General features: G+C 53.9%; 1 protein-coding gene and 1 pseudogene across 3 annotated transcripts in view; one reads left to right on the forward strand and one right to left on the reverse strand.

The window, feature by feature from the left end:
- The window catches only part of ZC3H7B (zinc finger CCCH-type containing 7B), a 54,022-nt gene that overhangs the window by 12,883 nt on the left and 24,030 nt on the right, over nucleotides 1-17,109 (forward strand). For both annotated transcript variants that reach the window (XM_082665587.1, XM_082665588.1), the window contains exons 2-7: nucleotides 8,025-8,083; nucleotides 11,260-11,293; nucleotides 11,426-11,623; nucleotides 12,452-12,610; nucleotides 14,998-15,078; nucleotides 15,905-15,961. In XM_082665587.1, coding sequence (XP_082521713.1) covers nucleotides 8,031-8,083; nucleotides 11,260-11,293; nucleotides 11,426-11,623; nucleotides 12,452-12,610; nucleotides 14,998-15,078; nucleotides 15,905-15,961 — 582 coding nt within the window. In that variant the 5' untranslated portion in view covers nucleotides 8,025-8,030. The remainder of the gene's footprint in view (nucleotides 1-8,024; nucleotides 8,084-11,259; nucleotides 11,294-11,425; nucleotides 11,624-12,451; nucleotides 12,611-14,997; nucleotides 15,079-15,904; nucleotides 15,962-17,109) is intronic.
- Nucleotides 4,994-6,073, reverse strand: LOC309829944 (large ribosomal subunit protein eL31-like; annotated as a pseudogene). Its single transcript has 2 exons — nucleotides 5,991-6,073; nucleotides 4,994-5,367 (listed from the first exon to the last, which is right to left on the reverse strand). The product of its transcript is annotated as a large ribosomal subunit protein eL31-like (transcript).

Below are 17,109 nucleotides of genomic sequence, written 5' to 3' on the forward strand. Positions count from 1 at the left end.
AGGGCTTGTACAAGGATTTTGGTAGGTTAAATTCTTGGAAGAGAAATTTCTGGGTCAAAGGGAAAGGGCATTTTATCATTTGGAAGGCTTTTGGCTGCAAGTAACAGAATTTCTTCCTCAAAATGGAGTTTATTAAAATCTCAAGTGATAAATAAGGGGGAGCAGTTCATTGAGTCAGTTTATTAAACACCTTTGGGCAGTCTTTCTTCTCTGCCATCTTCTTACTACGCTTTGCCATACAGCAGCAGGAAAAGGGATTATTTCTCCTGTCCCATTTTAAGTGTGAGGGAAGTCTTTCCCAGAAGCCCCTTAGCTGATTTCCTCTCCTTCCTATTGGCCAGGGTGATGTCACATGCCCTCGTCCAAGCCAGTCCTGGCGAGGAAAAGGACTGTTACGATTGGTTTAGCCCAGTGCAGCTTCACCGAGGTACCTGGGAAAGCAACAGTATTGGGGCAGTGCCAGGGAGGAGGAAGGGGAGCTGGCTGGTGGGTAGGCAGCTTGCTCATTTTGGTAGACGTTGCTTCACAGACACCATCAGTTCACACACTCACTGTATTGGCAGTGTTGGAGAGTGCCCATTCCTCCGCCTCATCGACCTGGCTCTCTTCTCTCATTAGCCTCATGAGTGAAAAGTGTCGTCTTGTTGTTTTAACATGTGGTTCTGTCATCAGTGAGTTTCTTTTCCTTTTTTTTGGCTGTGCCATGCAGCTTGTGGGATCTTAGTTCCCCAACCAGGGATCGAACCCAGGCCCCTAGCAGTGAAAGCACTGAGTCCTAACCACTGGACTGCCAGGGAATTCCCTGAGGATCGTTTATTTTTTTAAAATAAATTTATTTATTTATTTTTATTTATTTTTGGCTGCATTCAGTCTTCGTTGCTGTGCACAGGCTTTCTCTAGTTGTGGCGAGTGGGGGCTACTCTTCATTGCAGTGCACGGGCTTCTCATAGCAGTTGCTTCTCTTGTTGCAGAGCACGGGCTCTAGGCACGCAGGCTTCAGTAATTGTGGCACACAGGCTCAGTAGTTGTGGCTCGCGGGCTCTAGAGCACAGGCTCAGTAGTTGTGGCACACGGGCTTTGTTGCTCCGCGGCATGTGGGATCTTCCTGGACCAGGGATCGAACCGCTGTCCCCTGCGTTGGCAGGCGGATTCTTAACCACTGCGCCACCAGGGAAGTCTCCTCGAGTAACTTTTCTTAATGAATTATATTTCCTGTGAATTTCCTGTTCATGTTCTTTGCCCATCTTTTAAAGTAATCATAATGATTATAAAATAAAAATAGTTGATATTAAATGTTTATCTTGTGTCAGACATCTTATTGAACCTTCACATCACCCCTTTACAGTAGATATTACTTTTCCTGTTTTAGAGGCGAGGGAAGTGAGACACCGAGAAATTAAGCAGCTTGTATGCAGCTAATAGGGAACAGATTTTGGAGTTGAACCCAGGTGTGCACCTGGGTGTGAGGTCAGGTACCATGCTGATACATTGAGGGAATCATTTTCTGTTGGCTCTAATTCACAGCTGTATTTCTGAGAAGAGCCCATTTGAGGCAGATCCATCTTGAAATTCCTAAATTATAAGAACCTGGACCCAGGGTTGGGGGACTGCCCAGCTTGGCGGTGGGAGTCTCTTTTCTGTAAAAAGGAATGAGATTTGTTTGGCTTACATGCTCCTTGCTCCTCCACCAAGTGCCCTATCTGAGTCGTGCCTGACCCTCAAGGAACTCGCCTCCCTCTTTAGCTGAGAACACATGATCTTTTTTAACCACTGTCTTAGTCTGCTCTGGCTGCTATAACAAAGTGTCATAGACTGGGCATCTTAAACGACAGAAATTTATTTTCTCGCAGTTTTGGAGGGTGGACGACCCAGATCAAGGTGCTGGCGGATTTGGTTTCTAGTGAGAGCTCTCTTGTGCTTGCAGACAGCTGGCTGCCTTCTCACTGTGGCCTCATCTGGCCTTTCCTTGGTGATGCCTGCTTGCGGGGAGAGGGAGGGAGAACTCTCTGGTGTCTCTTCTAATAAAGACACTAATCCTAGCAGATCAGGACCCTACCCTTATAACCCCATTTAACCTTAATTACCTCCTTTGAGACCCTATTTCCAAACAGTCACATTGGGGGTTAGGGCTTCCAACATAAGGTTTTCGGGGGGACACAAACATTCCATCTATCAATTCTGCCCTTGCCCCCCCCCCCCACCAAATTCATGTTCTATCACATGCAAAATGGATTCATTCCATCCCGACAGCGCCCGAATTCTTAACTAATTCCAACATCAAGTCTCAAGTTCAGAGTCTCATCTGAATCCGATACGGTTAAGACTGGAGGTGTGATTCATCCTGAAGCAGGATTCCTCTCCAGCTGTGAACTTATGACACCAGACAAGTTAGAAGGTTTCAAAATACAGTGGTGGGACAGGCATGGGATAGACGTTTCCATTCCAAAAGGGATTCATCGGAAAGAGGAAAGAGGTCACAGGTTCCATCCAGGCAAGTCCAAAGCCCAATGGGGCAAATTCCATTCGATTTTCAGGCTGGAGAAGCATCTTTGGCTTGATGCTCCCCCTTCCCGGCCCACTGGGGCACAGCATCACCCCCACAGCTCTTCCAGCACTTTGCCCCCCAAGGCTCTGGGCCTGTTGAAAAGGAGGCAGTAGCCCCACCCTTTGAAACCAAGGAGGCAGCCCTGATGATCTCTGAATTATCTTTGGGGTTATATTTCCCTTTTCTTAAAGGATAGAGCATGTTTGCAGCCAAATGGCTCTATGATCCTGTCCTGTAGAATTCCTTCCAGAAGTCCTGCAGCCTTCCTGCATTCCGTCATCCAGCCTTCTCTGTCCCCTTTAGTTCAAACTGGAATTATTTCTGCTGGTATAATCCCATCTCTGTTTCCGACTTCTGCTGATGGCTGATTTGATGCATACTGATCTCCTTACCACACGGTTGTTCAGCCACACCCTAGGTGTTCTCTTCAGAACACTCCTTCTCATTTTTTGCAATATGGATAAGCTGAGAATGTTCTGATTCTTCAAGTTCTGGTTCCTTTTGTTAAACGATTCCTTCTTCAATTCATCTCTCTTCTCTCGTGTTTTACCGTAAGCGGTAAGGAGGACTCATGCCACAACTCCCATACCTGGCTTAGAAAGCTCCTCTGCTAAATATTGTTTCATCGCTTGCAAAGTCTACCTTCCACCGAACGCTAGAACACTATTCGGCCAAGTCCTTTGCCACTTTCTAACAAGGATCACCTTTCCTCCAGTTTCCAATAACCTGTCCTTCATTTTCATCTGCGGTCTCACCAGAATTGCCTTAGTGTCCGTATTTTTACCAACAGTCCTTTCATGGCAGTCTGGGGGTTTTTCTAGCATGTACCTCAAAACTCCTTCAGCCTCTACTCATCGTCCAGCTCCAAAGCCACTTTTGTATTTTTACTGTTTTTATTTTTACTGTATTTCTACTGTTTGTTATAGCAGCACCCCACTTCTCAATACCAAAATCTGTATTCGTCTAGCCAGGCTACCAGAAGAAATTTCTGGATCAGAGCCCTACCCTCGTGACCACATTTAACCTGAATTACTTCCTCAGAGGCCCCTTCTCCAAGTACAGTCACACTAGGGGTTAGGGCTTCAACGTATTAATTTACTGGGGACACAAACATTTAATTCATAACAACCACCTATAAAAATGTTCTTCCCAGGGCAGGGAAACTGAGGAAAAGGGAGGCGTGTGGGGCATTAGGTGACTGGCAGTTTTGCTAATGAGATGAAATCTATTTGCCAGCCCTGGCCTGGGAACTTTACACTCAATAAAATGAATCTAGAGTGGTCGATATATAGATCCTGGGACAGGAAATTGAGAGAAACATATTTTTGTGTGGGAGCCTTCCCCCTAGTCACTCCACAGACACATCTGCCTTCTGTGGGACACAAGCGCTCACGGACACCAAGCACAGGCTCAGGTGCCTGGGAAGTTTGCTGAGCGGTTCCGCCTCTACTGTGCCTTTGAGGGGGGAGGGCAGCAGTGTCTTTACCAACCTAAAGTCAGCAGTTGTAGGCCTTGTGAGCCGTCTGAGCCTCACTCTCCCCATCTCTCAAATGTGGGTCCCAGCATGGTCCAGCCCACAGTCAGGATCAGATAAAATGTGGAAGATGACAGTGATTTCATAAACCATCACATGCAGCCCACCAGAAGGCCTGCCCTCCCTGACACCAAGGAGCCAACTCCTACTCAACCTTCAAAACCCAATTCAGACGTTGCCCCTTTTGAGGAGCTTCCACTTTCTTTGTGCCTCATCCCAGCCTGTTTACCACAGGAGCCTGGTTTGGGGTACAGCTGCTGGGATATCTTTGTATGCCTCTAACTAGGTTGTAAGGCCTGAGTAGGGAAGGCACCCTGGCCTTCTCATCTGCATGTAATGGACATATGGCAAACGTTGACTTGAATGTCCAGCACAGGAATTTTGATCTAATAGCCACCATTTATTAAGTGTCTGGTATACCAGGCCCTGAAATGAGTGCCTTCTATGTATTAATCCTGCTGATGGGTGCTAGTTGTAATCTCCAATTTACCCAGCAGGAAACTGCCCCTCGGGGGATCCGAACCCCTCTCCATAGCCCACGTCCATGGCTGCACTGCTCCTTTGGGATTTTGGTGGTTAGAGAAGTGGATTCACGCCCACCGGGTGAGGAGCCTTCTTCATGCTGCCTGGGGCAGAGAATGCTTATTCCCCGCCATGGACTTCAGACTTATCAGGAATTACCACTGGGATGGTCACAGGCAGCATTTGTTTCTGTTTGCTCAGACCTCAGGGCCTAGAGAACTGACTCAGACATGCGTCTGACCACTGAGGTTTTCTGAGAGGACTTTGGGCTGAACAGGGCCGGGGGTTGGGGGTGAGGGAGCGTAATAGGTCAGGTGTTCCCACGAGGCATGGGCTGGTGTGGGGAATTGTGTGTGTGTGTGTGTGTGTGGTTCTGTAACTTTATTGGACGATCACCAGTTAGTTCTCATCCACATTAACTGTAGATTTTTTAAAGTGGTGACAGGTACCTCAGTAACCAACTTACAGAGTTGGTTTGGTGACTCTTCACTATGTTTTCTGGACAACCACACACGGATACGGTATGGGACATTCCTTGTTCCTCTGGCCTAGACAGTTTTGTTGAGCCTGGTGTCAATGCGTCCATCTGGAGTTCCCATCTTCTTTGTGGAAGATTTCTGGATTTCTTTGAGTGCCCGAGGGGCGCGCTTCTTGAAACCCACCCCATGGATGTGCCTGTGAATGTTGACAGTATTCTCTGGTCGCTACCTCGTTGATGGTGGACCAGCCCTTCTTCTTCTCGCCACCCTTCTTTGCGGGAGCCGTCCTGCCGGGCCGGGGTTGGAAAAGATGGTGTGGGGAGCTGGACCAGCTGGAAAGGTAAAGAGAGGCTCCGGGCTGGATAGGACAGAGTCTGATTTGTGGTTTGAAAGACCCCTGTGACGACCTTGAGGAGATGGGGGCAGTGAGGAGGCTGGTCCTTGTCTGGGGCAGGTGGTGTGGAGGGAATGGGCGTGGCAGCTGTGGCTACACCTGTGTGTGACGGCCAGCGGCACCTTCCCCCATCCCACAGCTCCCCTGCCGGTGCCGGGCCTCCCTGTGTGGTGATCGGTGCACCCTTGTCTTCCCCACCTGAAGACCCTCTCTTCCAGGGCAAGGACTGGGCCTGACCCCAGGCCCCCAGGAAATAGGGTGAATGAGTGTGTGATGGTCGTGTCGACGGGACCAGGAGCGGCTCCATGGAGGAGCCAGGCTTTGAAGGATGGATGGAATTTCGTTCACAGGATTGAGAGGAGCATGGCTGCACAGGTGGAAGGAACTGCAGAGGCGCAGGCTAGGAGACAGGAAAGCCCAGCAGCCTGTTCCGGCTGGAAGCCTGCGTGGGGCATGGGCGTGAGGATGATGAGAGCTTGTGTCACAGACAGGGACACTGAGGACAGAGAGACCGACCAAGAGACCTGCTCGGCGAGGCACAGGCGGCCCAGGGCCACTGCAGCCTGCCTCCTGCAGGAGAACAGGATCTTTGTGTCCATCCCAGGAGACACTTGCAGAGGTTTTGGCAGGAGGGAGGGGCGGTGCTGGAGGACACACACTTCCGCAGTTGTCGGACTGTTGCTCTGAGCCAGGCGCTCTGCACGAGTCTAACCTCTCAGGACAGCCAATGCGGTGGGAGTGCCATCAGCCCCACTTTCCCCATCAGGAATATGACTGAGGTCCAAAGTCACATTGTGTGCACATGCTGGCCTTCACATCCAGGTCTGAGTCCAGAGCCCTGGCCCAAGGCCCTGGCAGGGCAAGCAGGCGTGTAGTGAGCCCTTGCCAGTGGCCCTGGCCCTGCCTGGGGTGGGGAGCTGCTGTGCGCGACAGTGTTCTGGGAGCCTGAAGACGCGGTGTGGCTCTACCCCTCCTGGGAAGGACAAGCGGGAGGAGGGAGGTTCTGGTGGCCTGAGCTCTTGGCTCCCATACTCTCGTCTCCGTGGAGCCTCACGGACACCCTGCTGGCCCCGGGCCACACGGCGTCTCACAGCTCAGAGTGTGGGGCAGGATGTGGCCCTTGACAAGCTGGGTTCCAGCCCTGTTTGCCCGCTCACTGGTCGAGTGACCTTGGGAAAGAGAGTTCACTTCTTCGTGCCCCACTTTCCTCATCTGTAAAACGGGCTTAGTGACCCCTGCCTGCTTACCTTATGCGAAGACAACGTTGTAGAACCCAGGTGGCAATAAAGGACAAGGAAGTAGAGAATTTTTGGAAGGTGTCAATTTGATACACTTGCTGCCTCTCCAAAGTAGCTGGTGTTTTTCACACCTTTTTACACCTCTTTGCCAGTGAGGCAGTGAGGATCCACTCCCTGTGTCCGCATACCGGCCCTCTGTGGATGCTGTGCGGGGGCCGAGGTACAAAGCGTCCCCCAGTCCCGGGCTGGGCAGTCCCACCTCCCGGCCTTGCCCGTATCCTCTTGCAGTAACGGTTTGATGGGGCAGAGCATGGAAAGGGCCCATGAATGGCTGGGGCAGAAAGTGCTGGCCAGCTGGGCCGTGGGCACCCCAGCCTCAGATTCTGACCCGGGGAAGGCCCAGCCCCCTCCTGGCTGTCACTGCGTGGGACCAGCTGACCTCCATGGTTGCAGGGAAGGGGAGCCAGGTGGGCTGTCTGTATCTGGCCATGAGCTCCCAGCTCCCGGGGGCTCACCCTGGAGGTACCAGACCCCTAGCTGCTCTGTCTGAGCCTCCCTTCTCCTTAAGCACCCCCGCCTTCAGTTTTCACTCCCTTCATCTCCGGAGCACATCCCTGTACGAGTTCAGTGCCTTTCACTTGCTGTGCAACTTTGGGCCATCCCTCAGCCTTGCTGAGGCTCCGTCTCCCTCATCCGTAACGTGGGGAATTCCCTCCACCTCGCCGAGATGGTGCAGGTACCGGGCCACCCCGGCCTGGTGCAGTGGGGGCCAGCCAGCTCATGAAGGGGGCTCCCTGAGCTTTGGTTTCCTCCTTGGTAAAATGGGGACAAAATGACACCCGCCTCATGGCAGATTCAGTGAGACCCTCGTACAGAGTGCCTGGCCCACGTGTGGTGCTACATTGTAGCTGTGATCATCGGCATTGTTTTTCTGTGTCTCTTCTCCCCAAACTGTGCTTAGTGGTGAAACAAGGTTTCTCCCTTGAACTTGAGGGTATCCCGTGCAGTATTGCAGCCCCAGCCATGCATGGGAAAGGGCAGGTGGCCTCCAAGCAGGCTGGGCCCATCAAAGTCACTGTGCAAACTCAGGGTCCAGTGGGATGTGGGTGTGGAGGGCAGAGCTGTGTACCTGGTTCAGACACTTTGTGTAGACCTCGAGACAGGTCACTGCCCTCGGGGACACTCCTGCCACCCGCCCTGGCACCTGTGAGGTGGGGTGAGCACGGGAGTGAGGGAGCACACGTTGGGGGCTTGGGGGTTGGACGGTGACTGGCCCCCGCTGACTGCCTGATGGACTGTGTTCTCTCCCCAGAGACTGATGGAGAGGCAGAGACGGAAAGCGGACATCGAGAAGGGGCTGCAGTTCATTCAGTGAGTGTGCGGTGGGCCCGGCTGGGCAGGGTCCTCTGAGGCATCCCCAGAGCACGCGCTCTCAGGCTGCCTGTGTGTTGGGGAGCGGGGAGGTGGGACAGGCTGGGAAGGGGCTGGCATGGCAGGGGCCGGAGTTACCCCTAACCCTGAGCCGTGAACCTGCCCCGCACATCTGCGCTCCCTGGCCCTGGTTACCCTTTGGTCTCATCTGGCATATCCTTTTACTCTCCGCCTCCATGCCTGCTCCTACGCTCCCTGTTAATTCTCTTGCTTGTCTGTGCACATCTTATAATAAATCCCTAGTTCTTGCTTACTGAGCATGTCTTTCTGGCTCCGTGCTGGGCCCTTCACATCCGTCATCTCTCTAATCTTCACAGCAGCCCAGTAAAGCAGGTGGTCTTGTCTCCATTTTGCAGATGAGAAAACTGAGGCTCAGAGAGGTTAAGAAACGTGTTTACAGTCACACAGCTATTAAATGACGGAATTCTAACCTGGGTCTCGCTGTCTCCAAGCCCACCTCTCTTTGCATTATTTGCCCCCTGTACCCACACGCCGTGTTTGTTTTTTCATCTTTTTCTTTACACGTAAAATATTTTTACTCACCCTTTTCTTTTCTCTCTCTGAAATGGACCCTCAGAGGCGTGTTTATCGTGGTGCTAATGAAGCATAAGCTCCTGGCCCCTCGCTTGCGCGGGTCCTTTCTGAAGCCCCGAAAGGCTCCCTAAGCAATTCTTTGTTTCTCATTTTGTGTTCTTTTTCTTAAGTACGACTCCCCACAGAACTGGGATTTGCATCTACACACCCTCATATACTCCCCAATTTTGTTCTCTCATAGAGACCTGCAAAACGCGACCTGCCTTTTCACCACAAGCTGGGTCCCTTTTCACACACACACACACACACACACACACACACACACACACACACACACACACACACACACAGGGTCTGCTCCTGTTTATATTCACACACCACGCTCTCCCTCAGCTTGCAACACAGCCACTTTTCCTGGCTCCGGCCGGCTCAGAGCTGCCCTTCACTGGGGGTTCTTCTTCCATGTGGGCGAGGGCTTTGATTTTGGGAAAGTGCCTGAGTTTTATTCAGAGGCCAGTCTGGTGAACAAGGCAAGCCTTGGGAATTCTGTCTTTTTAAAAAATTTTTACTTTACATTGGAGTATAGTTGATTAACAATGTTGTGTTAGTTTCAGATGTACAGCAAAGTGATTCAGTTATACATATACAAGTATCTATTCATTTTCAACTTCCTTTCCCATTTAGGTTATTACAGAGCAGAGTTCCCTGTCCTATACAGTAGGTCCTTGTTGGTTATTTATTTTAAGAATTCTGTGGATTTTTTTTAGTAAATTTATTTATTTTTATTTGTTTGTTTTTGGCTGCATTGGGTCTTTGTTGCTGCACATGGGCTTTCTCTAGTTGCGGTGAGCGGGGACTGCTCTTTGTTGCGGAGCACAGGCTCTAGGCATGCAGGCTTCAGTAGTTGTGGCACGTGGGCTCAGTAGTTGTGGCTCACGGGCTCTAGAGCACAGGCTCAGTAGTTGTGGCGCACGGGCTTAGTTGCTCCGCAGCCTGTGGGATTTTCCCAGACCAGGGATCGATTCTGTGTCCCCTGCATTGGCAGGCAGATTCTTAACCACTGCGCCACCAGGGAAGTCCCAAGAATTCTGTTTTTAAGTCACTGATTTTTGCGGAGCTGGAACTGTGAGCCCCAGACCTAGATCCACATCCCAGTGTCCCTGCTTCCTGGTGGTCTCAGTGCCTGAGAAATGGAGATGATGCCACTTCCCTCCCAGGGTCGTTGTGCTTGGGATAAATGTTAGCCTTGTGTCCTCCTTCCCCTTCCCAAAGGGGAGCTCTGAGAAGGTTTAGCAACAGGCTTCTTGGGAACCCGTAGGTTGGTCTCCTGAGGGACTGCTTTGCAGCATACATAGTAGGACCTGCTCCTTTAAAAATGACTGTTTCCTCACGTACCGACTTCATGTGCTTAGCAAACGTTCATTAGGCACCTCTGGGCACAGAGCACCGTAGGAGCCATAAAGTGGTCTGGACAGGTGGGTGGATGGCTTGTGTAGAGCCTTAAACACCAGGATGAGGCGACCTTGAGGACGGGGCATGACCTATTGAAGACGAAGCTGATGCTGGAAGAGGAGAGGCTGGAGGTGGGAGACCAGTTAGGAGGAGAGTGGTGGGGCCAGTGCTGGGGCAGGAGGGCCGGGCCCTGGTCTCTGATGGTGGGAGGCAAGTGAGAGGGCGGGTGACTGGCTCCGCTGTCATAATCAGGGACACCTCCTCCCACACACACAGGGGACCTCCGGCATCTCCTCTCACCACTTGTCACTTACTAGCTTAGGCTGCTCTTTTTCGCCCAGGTGTTCGCGGTGGCTCCGGGCAACAGAAAGAGCCCCAGCCCTGCCCTCTGGCCCTGGCTCTGATCTGCTCTGTGACCTTGGGCAAGTCACTGCCCCTCTCTGAATGTCTGTTTTCCCCTCTGTGACATGAGAGACCAGAAGACAAACCCCAGCTCCCTTCCAGCCCTGCCATTTAGCCTCAGAGATGTGCGTCAAGGCTCCTGGGCTGACGCTTTCTTCTGTACTGAACTGGCATTGCTTTGGCCATGGGCAGGAGAGGGTGCGTAAGACCCCATCTGCTTTTCTGAGTCTGGCATAAGGGGTGAGGTTCTGAGTGCCGGGCCTTGGCTGGGGTTGTGTGGGTTTTGCGGGCAGGGACACAAGTGCAGAGACTCCCAAACTAAGGGGCCCTGAGGTGGACTTTGGGTGCCACCCAAGGGCCTGCAGTTGCAGGTTTGGTCTGGGGGGACATGGTCGTTCCCAAGGGCTGGTTTCTTAGGCAGAGGACAGCCGGCTGGAGCTGGAGCACTCTCTCAGCATCTGCACCTGGGAAAGCCTGGCTGCCAGGCCCTGGGGCAAACACAAGACCTTCATCCAATCTTCCGTCGGAAACAGAGGGCCAGCATGGTGTTGATTTAAGGAGAAAAAACTGCTATCCCCTGACCCCAGTCCACAAGGTGATGTCTGAGGTCCGAGCTGGGGAGCCGGCTCTAGGCACAGTCTCTAGTCTGAGGCTCTGGCTCCTGGGCCTCCGGGAGGCTGGGAACTCTGGGCCCACCCAGAACTTGCGTCCTTCTCCTTTTCCTATAGGTCGACCCTACCCCTGAAGCAAGAAGAATATGAGGTGAGCTTCAGGGGCTGGGCTGGGGGAAGGTGAAGGGCGGAGTGTCCCTGGCGGGGGGCTGGGGGCCCGGGTGCCAGGGCTGGGGCTGAGTGGAGAAGGCCCCCTGAGCCACCCTGCACCCTGCCCCGGCAGGCCTTTCTGCTCAAGCTGGTGCAGAACCTGTTTGCTGAGGGCAATGACCTGTTCCGAGAGAAGGACTACAAGCAGGCACTGGTGCAGTACGTGGAGGGGCTGAACGTGGCCGACTACGCCGCCTCTGACCAGGTGGCCCTGCCCCGGGAGCTGCTGTGCAAACTGCACGTCAACAGGGCCGCCTGCTACTTCACCATGGTGAGCTCCTCTCCTGCACCCGCTGCCCTGACTGGGCCCCCGCCGCTGTGAGCCTCTGCGGCTCCACCGTCCGCTCCCGTGGCTCTCGACCCCAGCGCACAACAGACACACCTGGAGAGCTTTTACAGGGCTAATACCTAATAAAAAAAGGTTTACATGACATTGGTGCCCAAGCCCTCCCCCAGATGAGTTAAGTTAGACTCTCGGGGTGGCCTGGGCCCTGGCAGGAGTCTGTGGGCCGTCAGGGCAGAGGGCTGCTGCCCTCATCGTGTCCACCGCCTCTTTCTGCAAACCTCTCCTGCCCCTGCCCCTGGGCATCTGCCCCCCTTACGCCCTCAACCTTACTCCTCTCTCCCGACTTCCAGCTTCCTCCTCCTTCGCTCCTCCCTCAGTCTCCAGCCTCCTCCCCCTCTCTGTCCTCGCTCACTGACTCAGTCATTCCCTGACCCTGTGGGAGCCCTGCCGTGGGCTCTGCAGAGGATCCAGCCCGTTCTGGATAAACGGGTCTGCCCGATGCCCGTTCCCACCGTTCTGCACGCTGAGCTGCCTTCCGGATTTCGGTCCGTGGTCTGCTGAGTGACCGGGCTCATCACTGTACGGTTTAAAGGCCTTTCCCCTCCATGTCCTGCCAGTGCCCCACAGCAGCCCCTTCAGCTGGACACACGGGTGCCCTCGACTGAGCCTGAACGCCAGAGCTGTTTCCCGGAGCTCTCCAGCCCCTCCCTGACACCCTCCTCCTCTGCAGGGAAGGGAGGCTGGTCCTCAGTCCAGGGGGAGGCAGGAGGCTGGGGGAGGGAGGGTAACAGGCTGACCGCTCCTCTCTGGCAGGGCCTGTATGAGAAGGCGCTGGAGGACAGCGAGAAGGCACTGGGCCTGGACGGAGACAACATCCGGGCGCTGTTCCGCAAGGCGCGGGCCCTGACCGAGCTGGGGCGCCACAAGGAGGCCTACGCGTGCAGCAGCCGGTGCTCCCTGGCCCTGCCCCACGTGAGTGCGGCCCTGCAGCCTTGCCCGCAGAGGCCAGGCTCCCAGCCTTCTGCACTGCCCTCTCTGGGGCCAGGCACCACACCTCTCTGAGCCTCACTTTCCTCCGCTGAGACACTGATATTAACACCAGGCGTTGCTAAAAATACAGTGTGTATTGACCTACTTAATCCTTGTGACAATCCTTAGAGATAGAGATAGAGATAGACACTATTATTATCCCCATTTTAAAGATGAGGAGACAGAGGCACAGAGAGAAAGAAACTTACCCAGGATCCCGGCTAGGGGGTGGCAGAGCCGAGACTTGAACCCAGGCAGTCTGACTCTTAACTTCCACACTCTGAGAGTACAGGGTTGCAGTGGGCACCAAACGGGGTGCCACACGTGCGGGGACCTGATGTCCAGGCTGTCATCAGGTGGGGACAGTCAATGGGAAAAAAAACAATCGAGGGTCTTGCTTGCCCCAGCCCACACAGAGCTGGGCACACAGCCCCCCATTCATTCGTCAGCTTAACAACTGTTTACTAAGTGCCCACGGAGTGCCCAGATCTGTGCCTGTCAGGGACCCACAGTCTATTGGGAGACAAATGGAGACAAGCCTGGGGTCTAGGCCTGGCTTCACTACAGAGCCCTGGCATGATCTCAGACAAAGCACCGCCCCTCTCTGCACAGCAGTTCCACATCTATAAAGTGCCCTTCCTACTTTATCTCTGAAATAATGGGTGTGAAAGGGCTTGGAGAAGGGTAAATGCTGCCCAGGAAGGGCTGAGGGAGTTCAGGAGTGGTCAGGATCCTGGAGGGCTCCCTGGAGGACGCAGGGCTTGAGTGGGGCTGGAAGAAGCAATTTGGGTGGGCAAAGCAGAAAGGCTGTATGCACAGTGATCAAGGATGTCAGTTGCAGAGAACTGGCCTGTGTTTGGGTTCTAATCTTGAGTCTGCCACCTACTAGCTCTGTGACCTTGGACACACAGTTTAGCCCCTCTGAATCTTAGTTTGCACCCCTATAAAGTGGGGGTGGTAACATACCATGCATCATAGGGCTGTGCTGAGGATGGAATCAGAAAATCACACAGGGCAGTTGGCACAGTGGCTGGACACAGTAAGTGTTCAGAACATTCACTGGTATTAGACTTTCCATTTATTATTCTTGCTTCTCCAATTAAGTTTACTTCACAATTGAGAACCTCTCTTATGACCCAGCGCCCAACCTGTACGACATTCTCCAGCATCTGAAGCAGGTCCACATCTGGGTCCCATGACTACCCACTTGTTGGGGGACAGGGTGGCTCTCACCCCACTGTACAGGTCAGGGAGCTGGGCCCCGCGAGGGCCGGTAACTCCCCTGAGAAAAGTATCCAAACAAGGACTTCTGGCTTCGAGTTGGAGAATTCCCCCACTTTCCAGTCCTTATGGGTAAACACTGACTGGGCCCTGCTCCTTGCTGGGCATCAGGACCAGAGGTGACCCAGACCCTGGACTCTAGGAGTTCGTCGGTGAGGTGGGGAGGTCGACGAAGGTACAGGATCCCCGTTGTCCCTTTGTAGCCCGGACTGCAGTCAGTTTCTCTGTTTACTGATTGGTCTCCCCACTAGACTGGAGCCTCCGTGAGGCCTGGGCCCCGTCTGCCCTGTGGTTGTGGTGTCCCCGGCCCCTAGCTTGTGGCTGGCACACAGCACACAGAAAGTAGTACAGACCTGGAGGGACGAAGGAATGCAGGTTCTGTAACAGCACCAACCATGGGCCAGGCGCGTTCTAGACTTCACACGGCCTTGCTCCTTTGGGCCTGTGTTCCATCCCTGTGACCTCACTTGCAGAGAGTTCCAAGACATTTTTTGGTGAAAGAAGCAAGTTGTAGAACAAATAATAGGTATGATATGATCTCACTTATATAAAAAAAAAGAAAAAAAAACCCACAAAGCAAAACTAAGCATCCTTTGTCGTCCATATGCGCGTATGTAAATTCCCAGGTAAGATCCGTAGGGCAACACAGCAGCACTGTTAGCTGTGCTCCCCCTGGGGAGGAGCCTAGGGTGAGGGTGGGGCTGATCCAGGGAAGCAGTTGCTCTTCCTCTAACATTTCAGCCTTCTACAGTGACACTGTTACTTGACGAATTGTGGAAACAAAAGGAAAATATTGAAATAAAACCCCCAAATTATTCCTGTCCACTCCCCACAACACAAGGAAAAACAGAAGCACGGGTTCCTGGCCCCAGCCCTACCACGCACTGGCTGTGTGACTGGGGCAGCCCACGTCCCCTCCCAGGGTCCTGCTTCCTTATCCATAACCTGGGGTAACAGGGACCCCCCCTTGCAGGGCTGCACAGGTGTCCGGAGCACAGCTCGTGAGTCAGGGCGGACTAACCACCCTACCCTGTGTCTTTCCTTCCCAGGATGAGAGTGTAACTCACCTTGGTCAGGAGCTGGCTCAGAAGCTTGGGCTGCGAGTTCGGAAGGCGTATAAGAGGCCCCAGGTAGGCGGGCCCTGGGCGCTGGGGCCTGGGCGGGGATGGAGATGGGGAGACCTGAAGAGGGTGACCAGGAGCCTTTGGGAGATGTGCATGAGGGGGCCGGGGCCAGGACAGGACAGAGGGGGTGACAGCAGGTGTTCATCCCTGTGTTGGCTGAAAGCCCTGGGACGACTTCCAGAACCTTTTGGCAAAGGAAAGGACAGCCAAAGCTTCTAGCTCACCTTAGACACCAGCCATGCAAACCCTCTCCGTCCCCTGCCCTGGCCGATTTCAACACCCTGGAGGTGGCCTCCGTTGAAGCTGGCGTCCTTTAGCCTCGTGTTCTCAAATCACCCCTGTGTGGTGCATATTTGAAATGTTGGTACCTGTTTGGCTCGTTCAGATCCACGTGCATTCATCTGGCTCCTGCATTTGGCCAGGAAGCTGCACGCCGGGGAGGGTATGGCTCTAGAGTCTCTGCCGTGACCTTGAGCAAGTTAGTTCTTCTCTCTCCACCCTCTTCTCCGCATCTGGGATGTGGGGGAAATTATGCCCGCCTCAGAGGGCTCCTGGGGGATCAAAGGGAGAGAGGTTTGAGGTGGTGCCTGGCACAGTGCCGGGCTCACAGTGGGAGCGTGTACGTGGAAGTCCTCTGCCCAGGCCATGGTTGCAGGGAGAAAACGCCTGAATCTGACCCAGGTGACTCCCTGCAGGCCTGGGGGCAGGGAGCTCAGAGGGCACCACGGACCCCACTCGCCTGGTTGGGGCTCCTCTGCTGCCCCGGCTGGTGGGACCGTGAGCACATTCGCAGAATCGTCATCTCTTCCCACATCTCTCCAATCTCTGGCAGGAATTGGAAACCTTTTCTCTGCTCAGTAACGGCACTGCGGCTGGTGTGGCAGATCAGGTAGGATGGAGACCAGGACCCCGAGCCTCCCTCCCCCACCCCAACCCGCCCCAGGACCAACCTATCTTGGTTCAACCATCATGAGAGCTTTGGGTTCATTCTCTGGGATATAAATGACCGCAGGCAGCAGGGCCAGAGGTATCACACTGAAGGGTTGGGCTCAATCTGTCCTTGTCCCCACTGCTGCAAGGCAGGCCCCTGCCTTGGGAAGAGGGGTGAGTGACAGCTTGGGCCCAGGCCAGGGTCTTGAGGGAAGTCCTGGGACCCACAGCACCTCCACGTCCCAAGAGGGGCCTCCTGTGACCACAGGGGCAAAGTATGGGGATGAGCTGTGGCTGCTGGTGCTGGGAGTGGTCACGCAGGGGGACCGTCGGGGTACCCTCACTCGTGGACCCCTGAGAAAGAAAACAAATGGCAGCAGGCAGGGTGGGAGTAGGAAGGAGGGAGAAAGGCAGTTGAGACCAGACCACCAGGCCTCGTCCTGGTTGGGGGCGGGAGTGGCAGGGCCCAGCACACACATCACACCCCACCGCCCGCCATACAGGAACTGCTCAGGTGGACTTGGGAAGGGACAGGCCGGAAGAGCGTGGATGGCGGCTGGTGCCCTGCCTCTTCGTTGTACGTAAGGGGAGAGTGAGGCACGAGAGTGATGAGGGGACTTGGCCAGTGTCACACAGTTGGCCCCCGTCCCCCAGAGCATGACAACACTTTCATTCATTCACTCAACAGACTCCCAGGGAACCACTTCTTGCCCCTGAGCTGCCACTGGGCCAGAGCTGAGTTAGGCGTGTCCTGGCCCCTGGGGCCTACCAGGCTGCAAGGGAGGCAGATGTGGACCTGCCTGTGTAGCAGTCACGATGGTTTGTAACCAAAAATCATTAGGCCTGGCACCTACTGGGTCCTCAAAAAAAATAAAATTAAGTGAATGTCTGAGTCTGTTCAGGCTGCTATAACAAGATGCCGGGAATTCCCTGGCAGTCCGGTGGTTAGGACTCGGCGCTCTCACTTCTGGGACCTGGGTTCGATCCCTGGTCGGGGCACTAAGATCCCGCAAGCCGTGAGGGGCAGCCAAAAAAAAAAAAAAGCCATGTATTGGGTGACTTATAAACAAAAGAAATTTGTTACTCACAGTTCTGGAGACTGGGAAG

The sequence above is a fragment of the Grampus griseus genome (assembly GCF_964374135.1).
Source record: "Grampus griseus genome assembly, chromosome: 11".
NCBI lineage: Eukaryota > Metazoa > Chordata > Mammalia > Artiodactyla > Delphinidae > Grampus > Grampus griseus.